Source organism: Ambystoma mexicanum, chromosome 5q (assembly GCF_040938575.1).
Source record: "Ambystoma mexicanum isolate Mex_15411 chromosome 5q, UKY_AmexF1_1, whole genome shotgun sequence".
Lineage (NCBI taxonomy): Eukaryota > Metazoa > Chordata > Amphibia > Caudata > Ambystomatidae > Ambystoma > Ambystoma mexicanum.
In genome coordinates, this window is record NC_090933.1 from 581,657,606 (window position 1) to 581,684,586 (window position 26,981).

Sequence of the window (26,981 nt, forward strand, 5' to 3'; positions counted from 1 at the left end):
AAGTATATGTGTGTTACGATTCTATAGCTCCCTTCTGAAGAAGGCTTTATAACTGACTGATAAATACATTAATTGTTTATGCAAGAAACCTTGAGTGCAAGTTTATTTGAATACCTGTAACTGTGAGTCTTTGTGTAACTCAACTACAGCTCACATTTCCCCTCTTGAGATAAGCCTGGCTGCTCAACACGCTACCAAAACGGTGTAGTACAAGCTTACACCAAAGGTTGGGTTGCCTATACCTGCAGTAATAGTTGCTTGTAGTGTTCCCAGAGGGTACTGCTTTCAAACTTTGCCTAACACATTGCATCAATTCTTCTTTGGTAATCTCCATCGTGTCCCAGTGTTCCGGAACTTCCTTGTCTGTTAATGGCGACCGTGAAGAGCAAGCCTCACCTGGAGTTCCCTGCGCCTCCACCTGCCAACGCCATGTGATTGTGCCCTCTACCCCCTGGGGCGTTTGATGTAGGCTGCTGTGCTGGAGTAGCCTTATTCCGTCCTCTTCCTTTGGCCTTCGACATGTGCCTCTTTGACGTATCCCCTTCACGACCTCACACAGAACGTCCAATCTGCACCATGTACCAAGATGTAATGATCCTGCTTTCCAGGGCCTCAAATGGAGTAGTCGCTCAAACCACTAGTAATGTCCTCATATTGAACTGGCAGGAAACTCTCACAACCAAAGCCAGCACTCCTAAGCTTCCTTACCCCGCCCACCAGTCCCAGTGGGGTGTGTCGCAACTCTATATGCCAATGTCATTAGGCGTTTTTTGGATGTTTATCTGAAGAGGTATTCATGCTTACAGTGCCTAGTGCCTGCACAAACGTGTCTCCCTTCTCTAAATTCCGCTCCTCTTAATGTATTACTAAGGCAGACCAGGGTCCCCCATGCTCCTCCTCACCGGCAGTGTGCGATTTATGGGATTCCCAGACAGGCGCCCTTCAGAGTCAGAGCAGAGCCCTACATCATCCACCTGCTTCAGTGTTGTCATTGGGTACCGATTTCTATGTTAAATCAGGAGGGGGAGGCGGAGGGGGTAGGCATCATCCCTGACCCAGTCCACAAATGTTAACACAAAAGCCCAGTGCTTTAAGAGGGCTAAGAAACTGAGGGGGGGGGCGCCTCATTTGGGGGCGTGGCCTAAAGGCGACATGGTACAACTGGTCTGGGGAAGAGTCAGAGACCCCTACTCTGTTCCTTGCCAATATATAATTACAATATATCCATATAATCCATTGCCTCCACCTCCCTTAATTCCATGACACAGTTAGCCTTCGCATCATTCCCTTATTGCATTTGTTTGTTAACAGCACTCAACCCCTCCACCCAGGTATAAATATTACCCAGTACATGGACACCTCACCTTTGGTCAGCTGCACTGCAGCCTACCTGCTGTGCTGCGTCTGTGCACACTGATTTTGAGCATTGTTAGGCAGTGCTTGCGCAGAGTCAAAATTTGCGTCATAGGAGTGTGCTGCAAACTCATGGGCCCTGATTCATGGATCATTTGCGTGTAAAACGGATTTGTGCGCCATACTGCTGGCAACCCCGTTTTACACACAACGAATTCCATGAATCGGGGCAATGGGTGGGGTCGCACATTTTCGTTGTTTGCCCTGGGCACCGATTTGCCTAGAAACTGCCCTGCCCATGTTGCTCCAAGCAGCCAAGATGGTCCAGAGGACCAAAGACAACTGAATATCAGGGCGCACTAGACTGGTTCACAGAGCCACCATGAGGATACATACTGCTAACTGAGGCGCAACAAATGGTGCAATGGGAAAATAAAATGAAAGCAATGAAAAATAAATGAAAGAAAATGCATGCGAGCCTCGCACGCATTTTCTTTCATTTATTTTCTCTGTTCCAAACTTTCTGCTGTTCCCTCGCATTATTCAATGCGAGGGAACAAACAGCAGAAAGTTTTGAACAAGGAAAATAAATGAAAGCAAAAGCATGCCATTTCCAACAAACCGCAGAACGTTTAGATCAGGGAAAATAAATGAAAGCAAATGCGCGAACAGACAGAAAAGTAAAGGGAACAAAGGAAATACAGAGCGTGAAGGCAACAGAAGTGTTTGTTGCACTTTCAGCTGGCCGAGGTGAACACACTGAAGTGCGAACCTCGACAAGTTGAAACTGCAACGAGGAACAGTAAAGCCAGTGGCAGCAGTCACTGTGATTTTGTAGCTTCTCCTTCTCGTCGGATGGTGGTGGTTGTCATCGCCGGTTGTCGCAGAATCCAGTGTCGAAGGTAAGAAATGCGACCATGGTGAACCCTTTTATTTGGGTTGCCCAGGCTGGGACTCTCTAACTTCCTCTGGTAACCCTTGCGAGGGGTTGCCAGAGGAAGTTAGTTTCCAAGCTAATTCTTCTTCTTCTTAACCGAATGCGTGGGCGGACCCACGCAGGCGCTTCCCCATCCAGTAGGATGATGTGCACCAACCCACCAATTAACACGTAGCCCACATAAACTCACAACTCCTCCCACCGCCCCGTCTCTCACAAAATCCAACAGCACACTGCTCCTCCTCCTGCCTCTCACCCCGTCACCTCCCAGCAAAGCCTTCCCACTCATCTCAGCCACACCCAGCGCAGACAACTGAACCCTCATCAATTCTCTCTCCACAACATGTCTCTCACACCTTAGCAAAAAATGTCCCACAGTCTCAGGCACCCCACACACTGCACAGTCCCTTGACTCATGCTTCCCCACTCGATGCAGACAGTCATTCAGCCCCACATGCCCTATCCTCAACCGATTCAGCATCACCTCCTCCCCCTCCTCCTACCCCTCCTCCATTCCAGACTTCCCACGTCCACCTTCACCGACACTTTCCCATGGACACCAAACATCCACCTGCCCTTTACCCCACTCACCCACCTCTCCTGCCACTCATCCATGACCCGTCATACCACCACAGCCTTCACCGCATCCACACTCAAAGGCAACCTCACATCAACCGTTCCCCTCCTCATACCTTCACCCACCGCCAGATCCACCAACTCATTACCCAAAATGCCACTGTGACTGGGGACCTACGCCAACTCCAAATCCATTCCCCCACGCACACACCGATCAATCTTCCTCCTGATGTCCAAAATCACATCCTTCCTATCACCATCCCCTGCCACAATCGCCTGCAACCCACTTAATGATTCCGAGAACACCACCACCTTCTCATACCCCAACTCGCACACCCTATCAATCGCCAATGTAATCGCCAACAACTCAGCCGTACAAATAGACACATCATTCGTCAGACGCCCCACTTTATATTCCCCAGTGCTTTCCAAATAATACGCCATACCCACTCTCCCAGACACAGGATCTTTCGAACCATCCGTGAACACCTTACATCCTTCCTTCCCTGCCACATATGCCTGACCCAAAGCCTTTTTCCAAGCTAATGCTCTTCCGGCAGCAGCTCTGCCTGAGCGCACATGCCCTGCATCACTTGCTACTATTGCAGCACTGGGATGGAAATGTAGGCTTGTCGTTCACTTCACTTCAGTCCGGACCTACAGCAGACTTTGCCATTCCAGTGCTGGTATCCACAAAGCCTTACCAGTGCACCTCATTCCTAACTCGGAGCACCACGCTATTCCAATACTGGAAACCGTTTAACCTCAGTACAGAAGTGCACGGGTTATAGCTGCCCTAATTGCCTCTCTACTGTAGCTAGTCCAGACCAATGCATACTCTGGCATTCTACTGTGTGCCCCAACATTCAACATGGTTGGTGCACCTCATTTCTGACCTGCCACACCCTCTTCTAATAGAATAATGGGAATGACGCACAACTCTGCCTGATCCCTACCACCACCATTCCCACTTTGCTGTTTCAATAATCGGAACCACAGCGTCACGAACATTATGACGTAGATCCTGACATACAGCACCCCCAGAGCTCTACTCGTGCATGATGCTCTGAATCGAAATCCACTCCCAACTCCTGCACTGGGACTCCCACTTTATACAGCCAACTAATCTCCTTCCGGGCCTGCTGAGTCACCTCTATGCTTGCAATGTAAAGGCACCCTCACATAGCTGTGCCAGTGCACCTCACTCCTTATCTCTATTATTGTACTGGAGCCATCCAACCCGACAGATGTACCTCAATCTCGGGGACCAGGAATACAAATCTAGCTGAAGATCTTGAATGGAAGAACAGACTTTTGTCATAGCAGCTTCTCTAACCGAGAAAGGAGTTTTTGACATAATTGACTAGTTGAGGACAAGACACTGTGAAAATGTATCTCACATGTATTCCTTTTTGCAGTAGGCAAGTAGTGATGGAGTGGTGGCTAAGTGGTTAATTTGGAGAACAGTTGGGGGGGGGGGGGGATAAATAATTATTTTCTCACTGATGGGCATTACAAAAAATGCACTGAAGTATTTTGTTCGTATGGGTTTCAATGCATGGTGCTATAAGGCTATGATATTGATAGTTTTATGAACTAACTGGAAAAGTGATGCTTGTGATTTGGGAATTTAATTCAGTTAAAGAGGGGGTCATTTCCTTTCTTGGGGTTTCGAATGCAGTTTCATACCCAGCGTATAAAGTTGGGTGAAATGGAACAATATAAGGAATAAAGTGCAACATCTCTGCAGCGGTGGGAAAGTGTGTAAAGGATTCTATTCGTCATATGAATCCAAAAGTGGCATTGCTGGGTTGCCAGTGTAAAATATGAAGTTACCTTAAATGTGCAGTCGTTATGGAATATTATCATTTGTAAACATGCTCCCCTTAGTTCTGCATTTGGAAAAACATGATGTTTATACATCGAGAGATATTTATTACATTTTTAAACACCGAATCTCTCAACCGATTTGTGGGATATGAGGACACTCTTGAAGCTATGGTGATCTCTTTTCAAACATACCATTAGTAAAGCCAGAGTAATTTCTTTCTAAATCCAATTCAATGTCTCTAACTTGGAATTCATCTAATGTCTAAATGTCCAACAAGCAGTCCGCGTTTGATTTTTGAAGTGTCACATTTGCTTGACTCAATCGACTCATTGCTGGATTGAACTTCGTCAACCAGGTTACCATTTTCAACATTTAATCCTTGCTCTGTCAAAACTTTTTGAAGCATGTTGACATGTGAAGACACATTAGTCTATCTCCAAATACCAAATTGTGATAGCCCATACTCCTTTCAAAATATTCAAAGGGGGAATCACCACACCTCTTCATCACTTGGCCTTTCAGTATAATTCCTTTCATTGACTGACTCATCGTAGAAGAGCCTTGTCTATTTTTATGGCTTTGCTGTTGCAAGCGGTCAGAGGTGGGAATCTGATCTTTGTTTGCATCAGCTTGGCAGTTTAACTTAATGCTTGCCCGTTGTAGTTGCTGTTGGGTACGAATTGGTGCAGTGCAACTGGTGTGGAATTACACAAGACTTATCTGCTTGGTATTGGGTAACACATCTTTTTAATATAGGCCTGTACTACACAAGTTGATAGTGTGACTGAGCAGCCAGGCTTTTCGTAAGAGGGCTAATGTGAGCGGTAGAGTTGTACAATTGAAATCATTAAGTACAAGTAGCCAACTAATACTTACACACTTAAAGGTGTGTATACATACATTTTTATTCATAATATAAACGGTTTAAATGAGCATTCTTTAAAAAGCTTTATAAAAGACAAAAGTTGGTAATTACTTTTCAATTGCTAACCCATGTTCCAGCACACGTGAGTGACTTCAGTAAAGGTCAGTGTTGCACTGATTTCAATTCAGTTATTGAGTTAAAGGAAGCAAAGGTTAGAATAATATTTAGAACACATGTTCAACAGTTTGTAAAACAATTAGTCTCCTAAAAGGAGCCATGTAAACTTTTATCCCAGCAATAATAGTGTCAACAATTATAACCTATGCGGGAACAAGTACAGTCAAAGCCAGTAGGTTCAGAGGAGTGCCTTTAGGGAGCCAGGACAGCCAATGCCAATGGACAAAGTCAATAGTTCTGATGCACCTCTTTTTAGATAAGGTCTTCATAAAGTAAGTTCAGAAGAAATCACTAAATCAAATTAGCTATTTTGTTGAGTTCAACTCCAAAAAATACTTTGCAAGACAGGATGCACGACGTGTGGCTAAAAGGTGAAAATCCCAAGCCCCACAGTACCTGTGATTTGAAGAAAAAATGTTGCAGCTGGATTCCTCCTTGCTACAGCTTGGCAGACCCTTGTTCCTGGATCTTGGTCGTGGTGACGAAAGGGAGGATGTCTGGCAGGCTCCTGCAGCAGTACTTGGTAGAGGGACTCCTTAGCAATGGATTTCCTTTGTTTCAGCAGCACTTCAGTGTTTTGGCGCTTTTTTCTCTGTGCCAATGAACAACGAAAACTCTGGTTGGAAGAAGCTTGCTCCCTCGGTCCTGGACTCTGGTGAGGGGCCTCTGGATCAAGATTTCCTGCTTCGATGGGGCCCTCTGGATGCCCAAAAGATTTGGACGGATTCAGACTTCGCAAGATGATGCACTAGTTAATGGTCACAGGACCCCTGGCATTGTGCTTCTGCAGCTCTGGTTAAGTACAGCAAGAAGGGGGATGTGCTAAATTGAAGCTTTTCTTGAGGCTAGTTTGTCCCACCAGCCTAAGGGAGGAAGTTGTCCTGTGCGGGTCTTCCCAGTCGATATGAAATTGGGGTCAGCACAGCTGCAGGGCTTCACTGGGCACTTAGCGGTCAAGGAGGTTGCTACTGGAATCTCGTTACGTCCTTCTTCGGATGTCCCTCTCCAGTGGTCAACTCTGCATCTAGTCCCACAAACCTTGCTTTTCGTGCAGTTTCCCATTCATTCACAGCTTATGCTTTCAATCACATAGCAGGGTGGCTCTGGCCAACCAGAACTGGTTTCACTCGGGCACACCTAGAGAAAAAGGACAGTGATGTTTCGGGACCCTCCCTCACTTCCTGCCTTTACAGACACACTGGATCCTTGGCGGGCTTCAGGGCTGAAGCCCGCTAAAGACAAAACACACAAAGGACTTGAACTGGTTTCAATTAACGGAGCAAAAGCCAAGAGGAAACTAACAAAAAATGGCAACATAAAAAAGACAAAGGCACTTTTGGGAATAAGTGTCACCCATGGGTGATGTACTGCAGCGCAGGGGTCAGCCTGCGGTAGAAATGCACACTGGTAGTAAAAGTAAACCACTGCCACCAGCCATTTAAAGTAGGTTAGTGTAACAAAATTGTTTACATGAGAAGTGGTATATGGAATTATTAAGTAACCCCCCAGGCTCTCCACATAGGGTGTGGGGTGTGCTGGTCCCACAAAGAAAGGTAAATAAAACAGGGATATTACTATTCTTGGGAACAGTAGTTCACCCAAGAAAATGTAATTAAACAAAGAGGTGTCCAAGTGACGACTTGGTGGCACTGCACCTCAGGTGCTGTCACTATACAAAAAAAGCAGGTGCCTATGGAGTTTGTCAGACTCCATAAAGCAGTAAAATACAAAAATCCTAGTCTGAAAAAATATAGGAGTGAGAAAAAGGTCCCACTCACTCAGGAGGAAAAATACACAAGCCCTAAGTCAAGCAAAAGAGCTGAGGGTCTCCAAGATTAAAGGGAATTAGCACAGAAATGAAAATTCTCCTTAACAGTTGCATTTTTTTGATGGTCTCTTTCTGGTTGCCATGCTGCCCCCTGGAATATACAGATTTGCATATTGTTAGGGACCTTTCTTCCATATACACCCAGATGGGTCTGTCACAGGAGAATTTCCCCATTAAATTGCAGTTTTTAATAGGATAATACTCTGTTGATACAGTCTTATGTCTGCTAGCTAGGGTAGAATTCCATTTGTGTACTTCTTTTGCCTAACTTTGGGGATCCCATCCACTTTTGTGTTGTATTGTTTGGACTTTGACTAGGTTTCCTCTCAGCCAGCTTGGCTCAATCAAAGCCTGACTAAGAGTTGCTCTGTTTTTGTACTCTGCCTTAAGTCTTTAAGGTTACTAAGGCGCGGGCATCCCATAGTGTCCCTGAAAGGGTAGCCCATGGTAGTCCTATGGTGAGGCTGGTGGTGGCTTTTCCTTTGTTTAAAATGTCCTCCACTTAATGGAACCATTTCACAAAGCCATGGTCTATTTTGACCCCATCTGCCAGTCGCAAAATAGAGGTTGTCTTTGTCTGACCTGAGGGGGTCACAAGACTATCCTTGGACCCTCTTTGTGGGTAAAGATGCCATATCTTGCAACAGGATATCTGTATCCCAGGAGTGTGGGCTGTAGTGTACCTGACACCAGTTCTGAATGTCCTATGCAGATTCCTGTCTAGGGTAGTGTGGATTTACGAAGTTCTACTATGTTCATCTACCTTAAAGACCCCCAGCTCTTCTTTCTGGACTTAAGGACTTTAATTTTTATTCTGGAGAGAGTGAGACCTTTTTCCCACGCTCTCATTTTTTTTTTCTTTAATTTGAACACTGTTTCTTTTGGTTTTGGAGTCTGACAAACTCCATAGGCATCGTCTTTTTACACTGTGACACAGCACCTTCAGTACAGTGGCAGAGGGAAGTCTTTCAGATTTTCCAAAGGTTTAAATACCTTCTCTTGGATGAACTACTGTATCCAAGAGCAGTGAATTGAAATTGACTTTTCCTACATTTGTAACTTTCTAGACCAAGCACACACTATCTTGCAATAGGAAGCTGGAGGGGTTACTTAGTATCCCCTTTGTCTAGTTTCTCATGTAACAATGTTACCCTTTCTACAATTTTGGCTGGTGGCAGTGGTTTACTTTTTCCTACCATTGTGCGTTTCTACCGCGGGCTGCAATTGCAGCTGCAGTAAAGCACCCATGGGTGCCCATTTTGTCAAAATGGCCTGGTCTTCTTTTTTGCCATTTCTTGTTGGAAAGGTCCTTCTTGTGTTACACTCCGCTTGGTTACAGGAATGCACCCAAAAGTGATTGGCTGGCTGGCTGTCCTTATAAGTTTAAGGCCTGTAGACTCATGAACCATCTGGGCCACTTTGGATTCTCTACCTTAATTATTCACCAACCACTTCAAAGGCTAGGGTGGGCATACACAGTTGAAGTGAGTCCCATAGAGGTAGGACCTCAACTTCCTAAGGCACCATATAATGGAAAAGCAACTCTTCACTTCTAAAACTGGTAGATCATATGATATATGCAATGTCAAGGTTTAGAGCACAGGGAACGTTGGGATGCCGTGCTGATCAGAGTTTGTGTCATACGTTCTGCTGCCAGTTTGGTGTTTCCCATGGGACAGTGCTCAATTAGTGTGGTCTGGTGGGTTGTGTTGAGCTTCTGATAAATGTTCTGCTGGAAGGCACTCAAAAGGTGCCTTTAGAGTGCTATCCAGCAGAACATTTATCAGAAGCTCAACACAGGGCAAAAGAACATACTAATTGCCTTGATAAAGACCCGTGTGGGGTCGAAAAGCGTGCCGACACCTTGAGCAAAAATAAAGACTGAAATGAAAACTAACCAAAACCATGAGTTATCCTTCATTCTTGGGATCTGTTTGGTAACAATTGGTGCCGTCACACTTTGTGAGATGACTTATCAGCTTGGTATTAGGTAACTCATCTTTTGGTATAGGTCTGTACTACACAAGTTGGTAGTGTGACTGAGCAGCCAGGCCTATCTCAAGATGGGTAAACGTGAGCTGTAGAGCAGTACATTTGAAATCAGTCAATACAAGTAACCAAGTAACACTTAAACTCAAGGTTTTAGTTATAAATAATTATTTATACTTAAGTTTTAATTAAGCATTCTTTAAAAAGGCAATTGTTTGTAACTGTTCAAGCAAACTTTAGAATATTTTTCTAAATCAAATACAGTTGGTGAATACTCTTTGGAGATGCTAATACATTTCTCTTACACCCTGAAGTGACTTCAATAACAATGATAGAATTGCATTAATATATCACACCAATATACTTTTCAGTTTCTGAGTTTCAGGAAGGAAGGGTTAATTAAAATATAAAGGTTAGAACAGTTTCCTATAATGTGAGGACAACTGAATCCTCCAATGAAATCTAGGTAAGCCTTTCCCAGCAGTAACAGTATTCAACAAGCTACAAACTATGGAGGGACAAGCAAAGTCAATGGATTCAGAAAGCTGCCTTTAGGGAGCAAGTACAGCCAAAGCCATTTGGACCAAGTCTATAGTTTTAATGCACTTTTTGGATAGTCTTTCACAAAGTTCGATAGTAAAAAGGAAATCACTGAAGACACACAAGCTGTTGGGCGTGTGCAACGGGGAGTTGAAATCAACTCAAAGTTAAGCGAGTGCAAATCTCAAGTCAGACAGCACGACATAAGGCAAGAAGGCAAGTGTTAGGGCAAGATTGTATGCAGTAACCTGTGGGAGATGGTTGTATTTTATTTATATAGCGCTTTACACCAAAGCGCTTTACAGCATAACAACCAAAATACATTAAACATGGAACATAGAAGCAATAAAATAAACATGATTCAAACCAGAAAAACAGCATGCAGAACAATTTGCATTTGGGAAGGAAGAGAAGAGCGGTATGGGAAGGAGGAAAGGGGAAAGGGAAGAGGGAGTAGAGGGGAGGGTGAAAGTCAAAGGGGGGAGGAAGAGATAAAGGAACAAAGGTGGAGTGGGGAGGAGAAAGAAGAGGAGGAAGGGGAGAAGTCAGGGAGGGGGTGAAGGAGTGTTTTTAAGGAGGAACGGAAGGAGGAATAGGTGGAGATGGAGCGGATGGAGAAAGGGAGCGAGTTCCAATGTAAGGGGGCAAGGAGTTGGAAGGAGCAGAAACGAGAGGAGGCACAGGGAGGGGGGAACAGAGTAAAAAGTGATCAGCGGAGCGTAGAGAGGGAGAGGGGGCATAGAAAGAGAGGAGAGGTAAGGAGGGGCAACCCAACCATTGGTATAAATCGGTACTACAGAAGTTGCTAGAGTGACTGATGACTGAGCAGCCAGGCTCATCTCAAGAGGGGGCAATGTGAGCTGTAGGGTTGCAACATAGTTTCACAGTGACACGTATCCAAATAAAACTTACACTCCAGGTTTCTTGAGTATAATAATTATTTATTAATTTAAGTCAGTTGAATAAGCCTTATACTTCAAAATACTCTGTTTAAATAAATCAGTAGATACCCTTTTGGGATGGCACACACTTTCTACACCCTCAGGTGACTTCAATAACTAGGACACTGGACATTGATAGATCACTGGTACATTTAGCGCAATACTGAGTTTGGTGTCAAAAAGGAAAAGGTTAGAGGAAGAAACAATGGTTAACAAGTTTCTCAAACAAGTAATGAGTTTTGAACTCCCCACCCCCCAATGCAATGCAGATTAACCCTTTCCGAGCGATGCAAGTAAAGAATGTATGACTTTTTGGAGGGACCGATCAAAACACAAATTCAGAGGTTAGTGTATCAGGGACCCGGGACGGCCAATGTCAATTGAGCAAAGTCTAGGGGAGCTGAAGTTCTTCTTGAAGGCAAGTAAAAAGTATTGCACAATGTTGCTATGGAGTTTCTGTTGGAAAATAAATGACTGTTGGGCCACAAACTGGGAGGCTTGTGAAAGCAAGCAACTCTTCAAAAGGCAGTAAATGCAAGTCTCAACTTAGAGCAAGCAAACTACAAAGCAAGAGTTAAGTACCCCTTAGTTCACAGTACCTTAGGTCTGAAGCAATTGGTTGCAGCTGGCTTCCGTTTCTGTGGTAGTATAGCAGATCCTGTTCCTGGGCTTCAGTCAGGGGGACAAGAGGGAAGATGTAGGTCGGCAGCAGCAATGGGCAAAGTTCAGATCAGCAGCACTTGGCGGTTTGCGAATAGCACCACCGCGGTTCTTGGACACCTTATGGACTTTCCTCGCATCTGGGGTCCAGCTCTCTGTGGTGCCTCAGGCTTGGTTAGTCCTGCTTTGAGGGAGTCGGGAGGATCTTCCTGGAGCTCGGGTCCTACTTAAAAACGATCCACTCAATTCTGGTGTTCCTCTCCCTGGCAATCGATTCCTGCAGCAGCAGTGAAAGTACAGCCATCTCCGAGAGGATTTCTAGATGAGTTTGTCTTGGGTTCGATTGGTCCCACCAACCCAAGGGGAGAAGTCGTCCTTTGCAGGGCTTATTTAGTCGAGGCGAATTTGGAGCATCAGCACTGCAGCAGGGCTTCACCAGGCAAACCAACGGTCCAAAAGTTGGAGCAGCCGTCTCTTCCAAGTTCTTTCATTCGGGTTCCTTCGTCCAGTGGTCGACTCTGCCTTCCAAGCAAAATATCTTGCCGTTTATGCAGGTTTCTCCCATTCATTCGTAGCCTAGCTGTCGATCACACAGCGGGGTGGCTGTCCTCCAAGGACTGCCAGACAACCAATCACCTTTGGGTGCATTCCTGTAACCAAGGAGATTAAGCACAAGGAGTTTGGGGCACCTCCCTCACTTCCTGCGTTGCCAGATACCCTGTAGCCAGAGGCGGGCTTCACCAGTGAACCCTGCCATCGACAAAACAAAGGGACCAAATAAGGTTTGGCGCACAGAGTAAATCTCAAGAAGGACCTTTCCAACAAGAAAGGCAAAAATAAGACCAGGGCCATTTTGACAAAATGGGCACCCGTAGGGGTATCGGGTAATATTTTCACCAGCAAAAATATCGCCGTACATATGGTCATCGGGAACGGCCATAGGCGATATTTTTGGTGGGTAAATTTTAGGTGCGGGGGTGTCCCCGCACATAAAAAAAATGATGCGGGGTGCCCCCCGCAGGCTCCATGTGTTTCCGCCGCAAAAATATGGCGATATTTTTGCATCGCGATATTTTGCGGCGAAAATATCACATGGAACCCCCATGGGTGCCTTACTGAAGCTGCATTTGTAGCTCGCGGTAGAAAGACTCAATGGTAGAAAAAAGAAAACCACTGCCACCAGTCATTAATTGTATAAAGGGTAACATAAAAATGTTACCTGTGAAATGAGACAAAGGGGATACTAAGTAACCCCTCCAGCACCCTATTGTAAGGTAGTGTGTGCTGGGTCTAGAAAGTTACAAATGTAAGTAAAGTTAATTTCACTTCACTGCTTTTGGAAACACTAATTTAACCAAGAGAAGGTATTTAAACCTTTGGGAAATCTGAGACTTCCCTGTGTCAGTGCACTAAAGGTGCTGTGTGTCACAATGTAAAAAAGATGCCTATGGAGTTCTAGACTCCAAAACCAAAAGCAACTGTTAAAATAAAAAAAATACATGAGTGGGGGGGGGGAGGGGGAGGTCTCACTTTCTCCAGGATAGAAATTAAAAGTCCCGAAGTCCAGCAAAAGAGCTGGGGGTCTCCAAGGTAAAAGGGAATTGGCAAATTTCTGAGAATTCTTGGGAATTAGCACATTTCGGAGAATTCTCCCTAACAACTAGAGAGGGGGAAAAAGATTCCCCTTCACCTAGGGACAAGGAAAACTAATTACCAAGTCCAAGCGAAAAGTTCTGGGGTTGACACAGGTCAGGAGGATTTATCATAATTATGAAATCTTAACTAAAACCAGACATAGACCTCTTTGCTACTCAAGATAACGTAAAATGCCATGACTACACATCCAGATTTCCCCAGACAAGATCCGAGGAGAACGCTCTGTTAATGAACTGGTCAGGCAGATTTGTGTATGCTCCCTCGCCCGACACCTCTTCTCAAGAGTAGTCCACAAGTTATATCAGGAAAAAGTAAAACTGATCTTAATGATATATTTTATTTATATCGCGCTCGTACACAAGTGTTTCAGAGCGGGACCAAGCAAAGGGAGGGAAACAAGGGAGAACAAAAAATAAAAACAACGATCTTACTAGGCCCAGTGACATGCGGAACGCGCAAGTGCATGGAGAAGGGAAAAGGGAGGAAAGTGCGTGGAAGGGGGAAAAGTGGAAAGTGCAGAACAGAGGAGAGAAGAATAAGTTAAATGAATAAATCCAGGCAATGAAAAAGTGGTAGTGCAGCCAGCAAGTGGCAAGTGCAAGATTTGTCAGGGTATATCTGAGTGCAGAGGAAGAGTGGGGGTCTGTATGGGTACAGATACAGAACCCAGTGCAATGCGAGGCCCGCAGGCAGTGCAGGATAGAGGTGGGGTGAGCAGGTACCTGGGCCTGAAGGACAGAGGGTGTCCAGGTGCACAGTGCCAAGAGAACAGGTCAGAAGGGGAGAATAGGGTCAAAGCTGAAGCGAAGAGGAAGGTCTTGAGGGGATTCCAGAACCGGAGATGGTTCTCCTAAAGTTTCAAGGTGGCCGGTTGGCTGTTCAAAGGGAGGCCCCAGCCAAAGACGGAGATTTGCCCCCAGCTCGTTTCTTTGAAAAACGACTGACCCTGAGGGAGTTGGAGGTTGAGGAGACAGGGCCCAAGAGGGGAGGTATTTGCAGAGAGATAGTTGAAGGTATTTTGGACCTAGGCCCCAGAAAGCCTTGTGGACAATGCAGAGGGTTTTAAATGTAATCCTTGCATCCACTGGGAGCCAATGAAGGGATTTCAGAGCTGGAGAGATGCGATCCCAGGGCTTGAGGCCAAGGACAAGTCTTGCAGTCCTGTTCTGGATTAGTTGTAGGGGGCAGAGAGTGGAGGCAGGTAGATTTAGAAAGAGGCTGTTAAAGTAGTCCAACCTGTAGAGAACCAGAGCTTGAGAGACAATGAGCTTCTGGGGGGAAGGATAGGAAAGGCAGAGTACCTCTGAGGAGGTGCAGTAAGAAGTTTGACTTTTTAGAGACGTCAAATGTGTGCGGAGAAGCAAAGTGTGGAGTCAAAGATGCCCTGCGGTTCTTGGCCTCGCAGGTGGTGGTATGAGGGGGGCCAAGGGAGGCCGGCCAGAGAATAAGGGGAAAGGATGGTGAAGGTGTACCGTTGAGAAGGATCTCAGTCTTGTTGGCATTTAGACAAAGATCGTTGGCAGTACACCCATTTTGAATGGCAATTAGGCGATCAGAAATGAGGGCGGGCGAGGTGGCCGAGGGCAGCCTGAAAATGAGTTTTCATCAGCATAACACTGGAAGTTTGAGCAGAAAAAGGAAATGCAGTAGGCGAGAGCTGGCAGGTATTGGTTGAAAAGCCAGGGTCAGAGATTAGACCCCTGGCGAACACCACAGGTAGAGGGGGGGGATCGATGAAAGGAAGGACCCAAGTTGTACCTGGGATAATAGCTCTAATGTGGGCACAACAGACCTGGTTTTGTCCTCCCATGAAACTACTGTGCCCGGTAAACATGTCGCAGAACTGGGGGACAATGCTTCACCCATGCCGTCGGACATTGAACCTGGCAGCCTGGCTCCTGAAGTCATTTGGGCATTTAAATCGAGACCAGAGATGCATGGACCTTTTCTAAAAATCACGTAAACCAAACACAAGACATTGTTATTTCAACAAACTGAAACGTTTTGTGTTACGGTGCCAAGCACGTACTATCAATCCAATTGACTGTCACCTTCACATAGAGAATTCCATCTACTTCCTCTTAGATGCAGGCTTAATCTTCAATTCATTATGTGTACACCCAGCTGCTCTCTCAGCCTACACCACAAAGTAAGGTTTCATGGTGGGGGCTGCCTGTGGTTAAGGCTTTCATGGAAGGTGTTAAAGAAATGATACCCTCCAGTTTCTAATCTATTCCCGGCTGGGACTTAAACATTGTATTTAACCAAGCTTATGCCCCCCACTACCACCCCTTCGATCCAATGCACACAGCCAGTCTTAAAGCATCTCACTTATCAGCCAGCTTTCCTTGTTGCCATCCCATCAATAAGAAGGGTTAGTGAACTACAAGCACTGTCAGTACAGGATCCCTTTGTAGTTATAATCAAAGATAAAGTTTTGCTCTGCACACATCCTTGTTTCCCTCCAAAATGTATCTCTAAATTCCATGTAAACCAATCAATGTAACTTCCTGCATTCTTCCAACACCCCACAAACACAGCAGAAAAAAGCCTTCATACTCTAGATGTCAGAAGGGCTGTCATGTATTACCTACAAAAGACAAAACCAATCTGGAAAACAGACAGGTTTATTTGTATCAATAGCCACAGGAAGAGAAGGTGATTCATCTCTAAATTGCGCCCTAGGGTTCGCTGTTGTGATGACTACAATTGGAATGTAGAGGTCCTTTCCTCACTCACTACTTTCCTTTGCTAAAAAGGTAAAGTGCACATACATTGGTGGTCGGTTTTTGGCTTTAATGTTCCCGCCTCCAGTGTGTGTGTGTTTTATCAGTAAAAATAATTTCGACCAAATGGTCGAAACACAACTAACAACTGTAGGTGTCCCTCTTGTAGTTGAGTGGGTCACTTAGATGTACTCTTTATATTTATCTATCTAATCAAGCCCTATTATCACACGGATAGTGGTTCTTAGAGTCAGGGTCATCAGCCCAAGACTGCTTAATGAAAGGCAACCGGTTTCAGCGGTTCTAATTAATTGCTGCTTTCTTCAGAATAGGTGTGGTCTTGCTGTATTCTGCGCAGATGAACGCGACGGTAGTGAAATCGAAGGTTTACCAGACACCCATTGAAGAAGACCATCCTGCAACGTGAAAGATTGATAAGAACTTAACCACATAATAAGATACTTACCTGAGTGAGATCCCGGAATACACCCAATACCAGGATACAAAGTCTTCATCTCATTGTCGACAAATGTATTGATAATGAGACATAGGTCACCACAGGGCTTGGAAATGTATCCAACATGCCCGTCTGGAAACCCGAAGATTTCCTCAAGACATCCTTGAAAAGGAGCACTGTAAAGAAATTACAGATCTTGCGCAGAATACAGCAAGACCACACCTGTCCTGAAGAAAGCGGCAATTAATTAGAACCGCTGAAACCAGTTGACTTTCATTAAGCAGTCTTGGGCTGATGATCCCGACTCTAAGACCCACTATACGTGTGATAGTAGGGCTTGATTAAATAGATAAATGTAAAGACTAAATCTAAGTGACCCACTCAACTACAAGAGGGACACCTACAGTTGTTGTGTTTCGACCATTTTGTCAATTATTTTTACTGATAAGACACACACATTGGAGGCGGGAACATTAAAGCCAAAAACTGACCACCAATGTATGTGCGCTTTACCTTTTTAGCATAGGAAAGTAGTGAGTGAGGAAAGGGAAAGGACCTCTACATTCCAATTGTAGTCGTCACAACAGCGAACCCTAGGGTGCAGGTGACAGCTACATATGTAGAATACTGGCACAGGGCAAATAAGCTATTGCAAAGGGACTTAGACATATGAATAACTCCCTGCAAACTAAAAACTTCTGTCAATTATGTGTTATGAATATTTGGGTATAGACAGGAGGTGACAGCCCCTTGACTCTATTGTATCTATTCATCTCTAAATTGGCCATTTCAAAATGGATTGTGAACAGCTATCGACTTTGCTATTCTCTTGCTACGTGACCGTTGCCATTCAAGCCCAGAGCGTACACAACTCGAGGCAGAGGTACAACTCTAGCTTTTGTAACAAATGTGAGCTCAGTTCACACACATTACTGGTAAGATACACATTGTAAAGGTGATACTACGGTGCGCCAGGTGGTGGTAAAACATCTATTTACCGCTCTACCTTCAAATAACCTACCTCCTTCTCCCAGTACTCGCTAATCTATGCAAAGCATGTGATTCATAGCAGATCCACAAGTCGCAGAAGGCATACATTACTTACCGTAATCATGTTTTCTGGTGCTTGTACCTGCTTAAATTCACATGTGCACTCGCCCTTCCTCCCCTCTTGGAGTGGAAGGTTCTTGGGTAAATCATGGCTGTTTCAAACTGGTTAGGTAGAATTGCATCCAGTACCCTCTGGGACCACCCCATACAATTAGGACTACAGGTGTAAGTAAAACCAACCTTTGGTATAAGTCTGTACTACAGTTTTTGGTAGCAAGCTGAGCAGCCGGGCTTATCTCAAGAGGGAATGTGAGCATTAAAAGGATGGTAAGTCCTCTGTGTAACATCACAGTGGTTCAAGTAGACACTTATACTCAAGGTTTCTTGGTAAAACCCTTATTCATTTATTACAGTCATTTAGAAACCATTCACTAGAAGGAGGCAACTTGATATCATACACAAATATACTTAGATACCAAAGTTTCTGAGTAAATTAGGCTCCCCTGAAATAGGAGCAAAATGGCTTTTCAGTTACTTTCAATGGGAGTAAAAAGGCACAAGTCAATAGAGATAACAAATACTTTTTTAGGCAGTGCAAATAGTTTCAGTTCACTTAAGGACTTGATTCAGTTCAATAGGCCTAGGCCAAAGTCAATGGGTTAGTGTCTTGAATAGAAAAGAGCAGTTCTTGTAGTAAACGGTAAAGTCTTTGCCAAAGTTCTCTGAAGTAGTTTGTACGAAAAAGAATCATATGTTGGGTCACAAGCTGATTAGGCCTGCAAGTTGGGAAAGTTTCAGAAACTATCACTGCAAGAGGTAAGTGCTCTCAATCGGGTTGGCACAGTACCTTAATGTGAAGAAAAGATGCAGCTGAAGAAGTTGGTTCCTGGCAGTTCCTGCAGATCTCGCTGTTCCTGAACCTCAGTCGTGGGGACAATAGGGAGGACGTCGGGGGACTCCTGTACTGCACGGGGACTGGTCAAACAAGCTGGCAAAATGGGAGATCTTCGGTTCGAGTAGCTGTCGTCAAGCACACAAGCTGGTGTCCTTCCACATGGTTAATCGTAATGAGCTCCGAGAATGGTATTCAGGTGGCTTATGGATTGATTGGTCCCACCAACTCAAGGGAAGAAATCCTCCTTGAAGGGGCTTCTCTATCGAGGTGAACTTGGCAATTCGGACCTGCAGCCAGGGCTTCACTGGGCAAACCAACGGTCCTGAAGTTGCAGCAGCCGTCCTCTTCCAGCTAGTCTTCGGTCTTTCGTTCCAGTGGTCGACTCTGCTTTCCAGTCCAAGAGACTCGCCTTTTTAAACCATTTTCTCTTTCATTCCAGCCTAGCTGTCACTTACCCAGCAGGGTAGCTGTCCTTGCCGGTCAGCCAGCCAATCACGCCAGAGTGCATTTGGGCCTCGTAGGAGATTAAGCACAGGGAGTCTCTGGCATCTCCCTCACTTCCTGCCCACCCCAGACACTGACTCAAGAGACGGTTTTCAGTCCTGAAGCCCGGCAAAGGCATAGAAACAAAGGGACCAAACCTTGTTTGGCACGCAGAGACAAATTGTAGAAGGACCTTTCCAAAAAGAAATGGCAAAAAAGGACAACCGGGACCTGTTTAAACAAAAAGGGGCTTAAGGCGCCATCTTGAAAAACATGGCTCCCGTGATTTTTAGCTACCGGGGTTCGCGGTCGGGGAAAAATCATGATAGTTTGTTGTAAAACCACTGCCACCAGCCATTTCGATAGGAAAGGGTAGCATTTGACTGATACATGAGTTTCTAGACAGAGCGGATACTAGATAACCCCTCCAGCACGCTATAGGAAGATGGTGTGTGCTGGGTCTAGGAACTTAAAAAGACTAGTAAAGTCAGTTTAACCTTACATTCTCTGGGAAACAGTAGTTTATCCCAGAGAAGGTATTTAAACCTTTTGGAAGTCTAAAAGACATCCCTGTATCACTGTCTGTGTAACACACATGAAAAGATGATGCCTATGGAGTTATCTAAAACTCCATAATCAAAGAACACAAGAGTAAAACACACATCAAAATACATGAGTTGGGGGGTGGGGGGGGGGCGAGGCTTGCAATCTTTCCAGGTAAAAAAAATCAAGTCCTCAAAATCCAGCAAAGTTGCTGGGGGTCTCTAAGGTGAAGGGAATTGGCACATTTGAGAATTCTCCCTAACAAAACCTCATAATAATTTACCTAGTTTTCTTGCATATATTTTGTACTCGCTCTAAATAATCTGAGGGACCTAGAGAGGTGAGGGATCATGCGTGCAGCAGATGTCACAGTGGGGATCATATTACAAACCGGCCCGTCGACGTCGCTTTTCAAACTTCCAAAACCTGTGCAATACTCTTTGCCAACAACTAGATGTTGGCCTATGCAAAACAAGTTCATCTAAGCAGAAACAAGCATCCGAAATAAGATGTTGGTAAGTAATGTATGCCATATCCAGTTTGAACAAATTTAGATAAGTCCTGCTATAATCATGCTAGAATATACTACTATAAAATATACAGATAATTAATTTTGAACCACGTCTTAAATATACTTCATTCATATGTTAAATCAAATAACCTAAAATTGGTATGATAGGCATTTTAAACATTTAGAAAACATCAGTTTGTTGGAATTTACAAATGAACTGTTAATGCGTATTAAAGAATTTTAAAAAAGGCCGGATTACTGCAATAAAATGCTTCGAAAACCTCTTTAATCACTTAAACATGATTTACCTTTGGCATCGACAAAGGCAATTTGTTTTAAAATACTTTATTGTTTAAGTTATTGTTCAATGCCTCACCCCTCCGGCCCGCGGCCTGGGAACAATAACCACTTTGAATATAGTAAACTGTAACTGTGCCCCAGTTAACAGTATGTTGAATTTTTTTAAAGAAATGTAATGTTGCAGGTGATTTCAGATTTTCAGTACATTTATTGGAATTATGTTCAATCCACCTTTTGCTTTGCATTAAATGTAGTCATGCCCACAGTAAATCCCACAAGGGTTTCTCGAACCGTAACTTACGTTTCTTGTCACATGTTGCATAATTGAGGAACAATTCTACCTGTATATAGATGTAAAAAACAACCTCTATTAAGATTATTGCAATGTTGACAAAATAAACATGGGCGCTTGCCCCTTTTCCTATCTTGTAATTGAAGACTTATAACAGCCTTGCCATCCAATCTAAACTGAAGATCTTCCGGTTCTTCTGGGTTGCAAGAGATTTTTCCCTAATTCTCATTCTTGAAATGTGTCAAGCTTTCCTAATCAATCTATTCAAATAGTGATGTTTCATTTCTGTTCTAGTTTCGCCTGATTTCCCTAGTTTTCATTCTTTGTGTGTGTGGTTTCTGTACAGTGTTTATATAATGCATAGACCCCACGAAGGCAAAAGAGAAGTCATTTACTTGTAATCCTAGTTCTCTATCAGGGCCTACCCTTCTCAGAGATGCAGCAGAAAATTGTATGGCGATTAAGAAAAGGGGGTCCCTTTCTAAGTAGGTAGCTGAAAAATGAATATTTAGTTCCTGCACAGGATTGTGTGACTCCAACATCACGCTTGCTTTTAAAGTGACATTAGGCTTCCCTTTTAGTTTGTAGTTATTTTCCTCGTTTATACTCTGTTGATAGACTGGAAATTGGGTGTAAATTTCTGATGCCTTATTTTAGAAAGTTAAAATCTTACAAAGGGTTTTCTCTAAGTGTTCTGACAACCCACGCACACGCTTAGAAATAGTATTTTTACATGTATTGAAGATGCACATGATGAATTACAATTAGGTATAGATAGCACTACTGCAAAAGTGTTTGCGAGTATCGCTAATTACTTTTTTCTCTTTCTCTCCCAACAGTTCTGTTAAAGCGACGTGTAAATACATGTGGACCAGTGTGGAGAAGCAGTTTTGTAATTAGCTTTAAAAATTAGGCCAAACACATAGTTTTCTGAAAGGAACAAGAGTATTTTGAATCAGGATGCAAACCCTACATACCATGTTTTTAAAGCAGTCGCCACTTTCATAAATGCCTTCCTCTAATAGGTAGTAGATAGGAAGCGTGCCCAATTTGAGGTGTATGTTTAAGAATATTTTTTCATTTTTATAAATGTATTACATTAAACTTTTATCAATTAACTTGTACCAATTTGTTTTTTTTATTTCTTGCTCGGCTGCAGTAAGAAGTTTCTCCCTGAAATGCAACCACAAGAAATTAGAAAGTTGATGTGGTTTCAAATAATTGATATGGGTACTGCCATGCTTTAATGTTCTTCCCCTAGTGGTTTCAAGTATTCCTTCATATTACTTAATATTGTTAAGCTAGGAACCTAATTCATTTTAATAGATTAATGTATTGTCCAGATGCCTATACTTCCAATGTAACTAGCTTCCATTTCCAAATGAATTATTACATTTTTGTGGTTTAGTGACAACTGTTTGTTGGATCTTGCTGTTTGACCCCAAGATCTGGTGATCTTATTAAAGTGGATCTTTTCCTACCCTGTGGATTATCATTGCTTTTCCTGATTGTACTTAAACTGATATATAAGTAATTGTTTCAGTAAGGTGCTAATATGTATTTGTTTGCCTTGGGTTTTTGGCATCACTGTGAAAAACATTCTTAGATTACCTCTGATCCGCATATGAGATAATTGGTTTATATTACTACTAGGTGGGCTCTGCCCCCCCTGGCGCCTTCGCCACCCAACCCACCGAGGGGCTTGCGCCGCTCCTCTCCACCCCACCCCTCGGCGACTTCTCCGCGTTGCACTCAGCAGCTTGGTCGCTTGAAGGGATACTCCACCAAGGGCTTGTTTCGTTTGCACCCCACAATTTGGGGGAATTGGAAAGTTGGACAGTATATCAGCAAAGTTGGAGAAATGTGGGGCGAAATGACAGTAGACCCATATCATTGGGGCATACAATGACCCCAATTCGAAGCGTTATGGTACCGTCACTTACACAAGTTCATCAGTTAATGTACTGAAACGCCTTAGGAATTCTAGATTTGGACAGTATACCATCAAAGTTGGATGCATGTTCAACGGAATGCCACCAGACTCCTATGAAACTTTAAACAACATTGTCACTTACGCAACTTAATCAGTGAATGGACTTCAAATGCCTTAGGATTTGGTTTGGACAGGATGCCATTAAAGTGGGCGTAATGTGGAACGGAATGATACCAGCACATACGATGACACAAATTTAAAGCGTTACAAAAATCGTTAAATAAAAGGTTACACAATTAGGATTTTATATTCTAGGGTAGACATGTCTTATATAAACAGTCTGCATGGTTTCTGGGCTGACTGGGTTGAATACCAATGTGGCTGCTTCCTTTGCATGCATATTATTCACTTTCTACTGTGGAGCAGCTCACGCTAGGTGCATGCGAGTTCAACTTGGAAAGTGTTCCATTAGCCACAAGGATTGTGATCCTGTAGAATTGGAGACCCATTTAATCGTGATGAGGTTGATGGTACTGTAGAGTAGTGCTCTTGCCTCTCTTGAAGCCTGAACCAGATCAGCTCACTTGGGGTAATCAAGCTTCCAAAGAACATGATTTGTAGATTTAAAGCAAACTGCCTCTAAAAAGGTTAAGAATATCTTCTCCTGCTCCCTTTGTAAGGTGGTAGGAGCGTGTAACCCTGCATAGAATCAGTACAAAAATTACCTGCATCTGGTACAGAAATGTTGAGGCACCCTAAACATTTGAAAACCATAGGCAACATCTAAAGTGTCAGGGCTCTGTTTGAAGATCATTGGTACATAAAGTACTCAAACTCCTTTGATGCCTCTGTGACTCTTTTTACTTTGATACCAGTCTGAGGAAGATTTTCATTTTATGTGCACAATCTCCTCTACACGAGTCCCCTAGCACTTTTTGGCTGGACTACTGGATTTTTGGTCTTTTCCACTGAGTGGGAACCTTTTTCCACACTCCCTCATTCTTTTACCCTCTCTTTGGGATGCCTTTTTGTATTTCTTTTTATACATTTTCCTTGGAGTTTTACTTTCCTCCAGGTTTTATGGCATTTTTATTTTGACTTTTGCAGCACACAGCACTCATTTTGCAGTGTTGCTGGGAGCCCTGTGGGCTTCCCTTTTTATTTTCTATTATAGGGGGATATTTCTATCCTTCCCATCTTTATATTGTGAGATCAGCACACCCCATTTTATGAGTGCTGAGGGGTTACACTATATCCCCTTTCGAATGGATTGTGTCTTCCAACGTATTGCTCATCTTTGATTATTCGTCCAGCTTCGGCTGCTTTTGAAAAAAAAATCTCTGCAGAGGGCGCCTTGCGTCGAGTCGATGTCCCTCAAAGACCTCCGCCGAGGGTGATGTCATCGGGTGTATAAGTAGCACACGCAGCGCCCATTGGCCTCAATTACGTTTTTCCGCAAACGTTTGCTTCACGCCTAGTTAGTATTGACTTACTACGCAGTTCACCAAAATCAAAAATATCACCATCTTAGTCATCGACCACCAACTACTCCTCGTTTGGGTTTCAAAAAGTGCAGAGAATGCGATTCGAAAATGTTCATCACAGAGCCGCATAGCTCGTGCCTATGGAGTTTGGGGGAGGCCCACGACACGGATTCCTGCTCGAAATGTCAGGCAATGACTAGCAAAAACCCTGCGAGAAAGGAAGGGAGAATTTGCAGGTAGGCCGTAAAACTAAATCTGATTGTTCCTCGACCGTCGAGTCATTCTCGCGAAAAGGACAGAGATCAAGATCCCGTAGTGGCTCCCGCCACTCGTCAACAAAATGATCGAAGAGACTGCATCATCGGTCGCTGTCCTCTTCATCGTCGGACAAATCCCCCAGAATATGTAAGTGTCCCACAAAACATTATTCTTCAGAGTGGGAAGCATTTCGTAAGTGCAAGCCTCCGTCCGCGCCTTCTTCGGAAGCCGGACGAGAGCGGCCCCTTGCCGACACTTGCGCGCCCTCGAGCCCGGGTGATCGAAGAAAGACTCAACGAACCTTCAAGGTCTCCGGTGAAAGAGTCACACGAGTCGTGACGGGCCCTCGAAGTCACCGACGCCAGTGAAGACTCCACATACCCCAAAGAAGAAATCTTCGAAGACGACCATTGAATCCTCGATGCCGTTGGCGCCATTTCCATCGATGTCTTTGTCGACGCCAAAATAATTAGCACCAAAAATTACTGTGACTCCAACTCAGCCTTCTGAGCATGTTCAAACTGGCAAAGAGCCTAAATCAAAGCCTACACCTTTGGTGATTCCTGAGAGTTCTTCAAATCCCTCACTTCGATTTTTGAGGAAGAGGAGAGATCTGAGGAAGAGGAGGCTCCTTTTGGCCTCGAGTTTGGAACTACTAATTTCCCAGATTGCTTAATCTCAGAAGAGAGTAAATTGAGAGATCTGGTTGACGCTGCACAATGCTAGTGGTGTGCTGATTCCTTGTACCGGCATCTGATGTCGATGGTAGTTGAATACCTAGGTTGGGCTAAACCAACTGCTCAGTTCATCCAGGATGACCTTACTGATATTCTGGACCAAGGTCCACCTACAGACCCAATCTTACCGTTTCATGTGGCCTTACAAAATAGGGTGGCCAAAAATTGGGAATCCCTGAATTCTGTCCCTGCGGTGGATAAATCCCTCAAAAGAAAATACCGCCCTTCCTAGTGACACCGGCTATCTGTCCAAACACCACACTCCCAAGAGTCTGGTGGTCCAGGCAGCCACAGCTACATCTAATAAAGCGGCATATCCTACCATCCCTACGGATAGGGACGACAAGCGTGTGTATGGATGGGCGCGCAAGGTGTTTCAGCTGGGAGTATGGCCCTTAAGTCGGCCAACTCCACATGTGCCTTAGCCACATTTTTGTACACACTGTGGGAGTGCATATCAAAGGTGGCTGAGCACATTCCAGAAGGGGAGGAAAGGGAAGGTTTCCTAGCTATCGTTAAGGATGGCAAAGCCATGCAGGAATCCCTTCAATCTAGATAAGAGACTGCAGACAGCGTCAGCAGGTCTATGGCTACAAGCACCGTTATGCTCAGATTTGCGTGGTTGCAGAAGTCTGGTTTTGCACCAGATGTGCCGGCCCGTCTTCTAAATATGCCATTTGACGGCTCTCACCTTTTTGGTAGCAAGGCTGATGAGAGCCTTGAGAGGTTGCAGACCTCAAAGGCGGCTGCCAAATCTTTCGGGACTGCTCTTAAGCAATCTCAGCCTTTTCGTTCTTCAGGACCAACTTGGAGGGGGCGATCCTATTGTTACTCCTCATTTGGAAAGGCAAGAGGATTGACCAGTCAAAGAGGCCAAAGAAGAAACCCTTGTGGTGGATGAGGAAAAGGTACAAAGCCAGGTCCAGCTACAGCTTCATTGCCATCGGCAGCTGCAGCAACCGCTCCAAAACCACTTTGAGAGCTTGCGTCATGAATCACCGGTGGGGGGCAGACTGTCTCAGCATCTCGAAGAATGGCGAGCCATTACTTCAGATGCTTGGGCTCTGGAGACAATAGCCCAAGGTTGCAGCCTTTCATTTATAACGCAGCCTCACAACAGTCCACCAGGGAAACGCTCTTTGAGGATTCCAAATCCGCTCCTTGTGCTGGAAATTTTAACCCCGTTAGAGAAAGATGCTATAGAACCATTACCTGTAGCGGAGAGGAACAAGGGTTGGTATTCCCAATATTTTTTGATCCCCTAGAAAGACTGATGACTGAGACCCATCTTGGCCTTGAGAAACTTGAACAAGTTCCTCAGGAAGGACAAGTTCAAGATGGTGACTCTCTCTCAGATCCTTCAGGCTCTCCAACTCCAAGATTGGTTGGTATCATTGGACCTTCAGGATGCTTACTTTCATGTGCCAATCCATCCAAAGCACAGAAAGTACCTGAGGTTTGCGATTGGCAATTCTCATTATCAGTTTTGAGTTCTGCCATTCGGGTTGACCTCCGCCCCGAGGGTTTTCACCAAACTGTTGACGGTTGTGGCAGCAAGTCTCAGGAGAGGAGGTATTCACATATATCCCTACCCGGACGACTGGTTGATCAGAGCAAATTCGACAGAACAAGCTCAAGAACATCTGTCGATCACCTGCCACTTCCTCCACAAACTGGGCTTCTCCCTCAATTTCAAGAAGTCCCACATGATACCATCCCAGAAACTCCAATTTATCGGAGCAGTCTTGGACACTTCATCGGGAAAAGCCTCGCCTCCCGAAGTGAAAGCTCTCCACATCCAGCAGATGGTAACGAAGTTTCAGAATGCCCAATATCTACCGGCCTTCGATTTTCTCAGGTTGCTTGGCCTCATGGCATCCTGCATTTTCCTAGTACGATAGGCCAGGTTGAGAATGAGATCCCTTCAATGGGCTCTCAGAACTCAGTGGTCCCAGTTCT

The 26,981-nt window shown here is 44.4% G+C and overlaps 1 protein-coding gene across 3 annotated transcripts in view; it reads left to right on the top strand.

Moving 5' to 3' along the window:
• LOC138497518 (acyl-protein thioesterase 1) overlaps positions 1-22,090 on the top strand; it is a 1,189,877-nt gene extending 1,167,787 nt beyond the window's left edge. The window contains exon 17 of one of the 3 annotated variants that reach the window (XM_069621050.1): positions 21,450-21,529. In XM_069621050.1, the coding sequence (XP_069477151.1) occupies positions 21,450-21,458 (9 nt within the window). In that variant the 3' untranslated portion in view covers positions 21,459-21,529. Of the gene's footprint in view, positions 1-21,449 lie in introns of all 3 variants that reach the window. The other 2 variants (XM_069621047.1, XM_069621048.1) reach the window with 2 other exon arrangements.
• Positions 22,091-26,981: the final 4,891 nt, after the last annotated feature.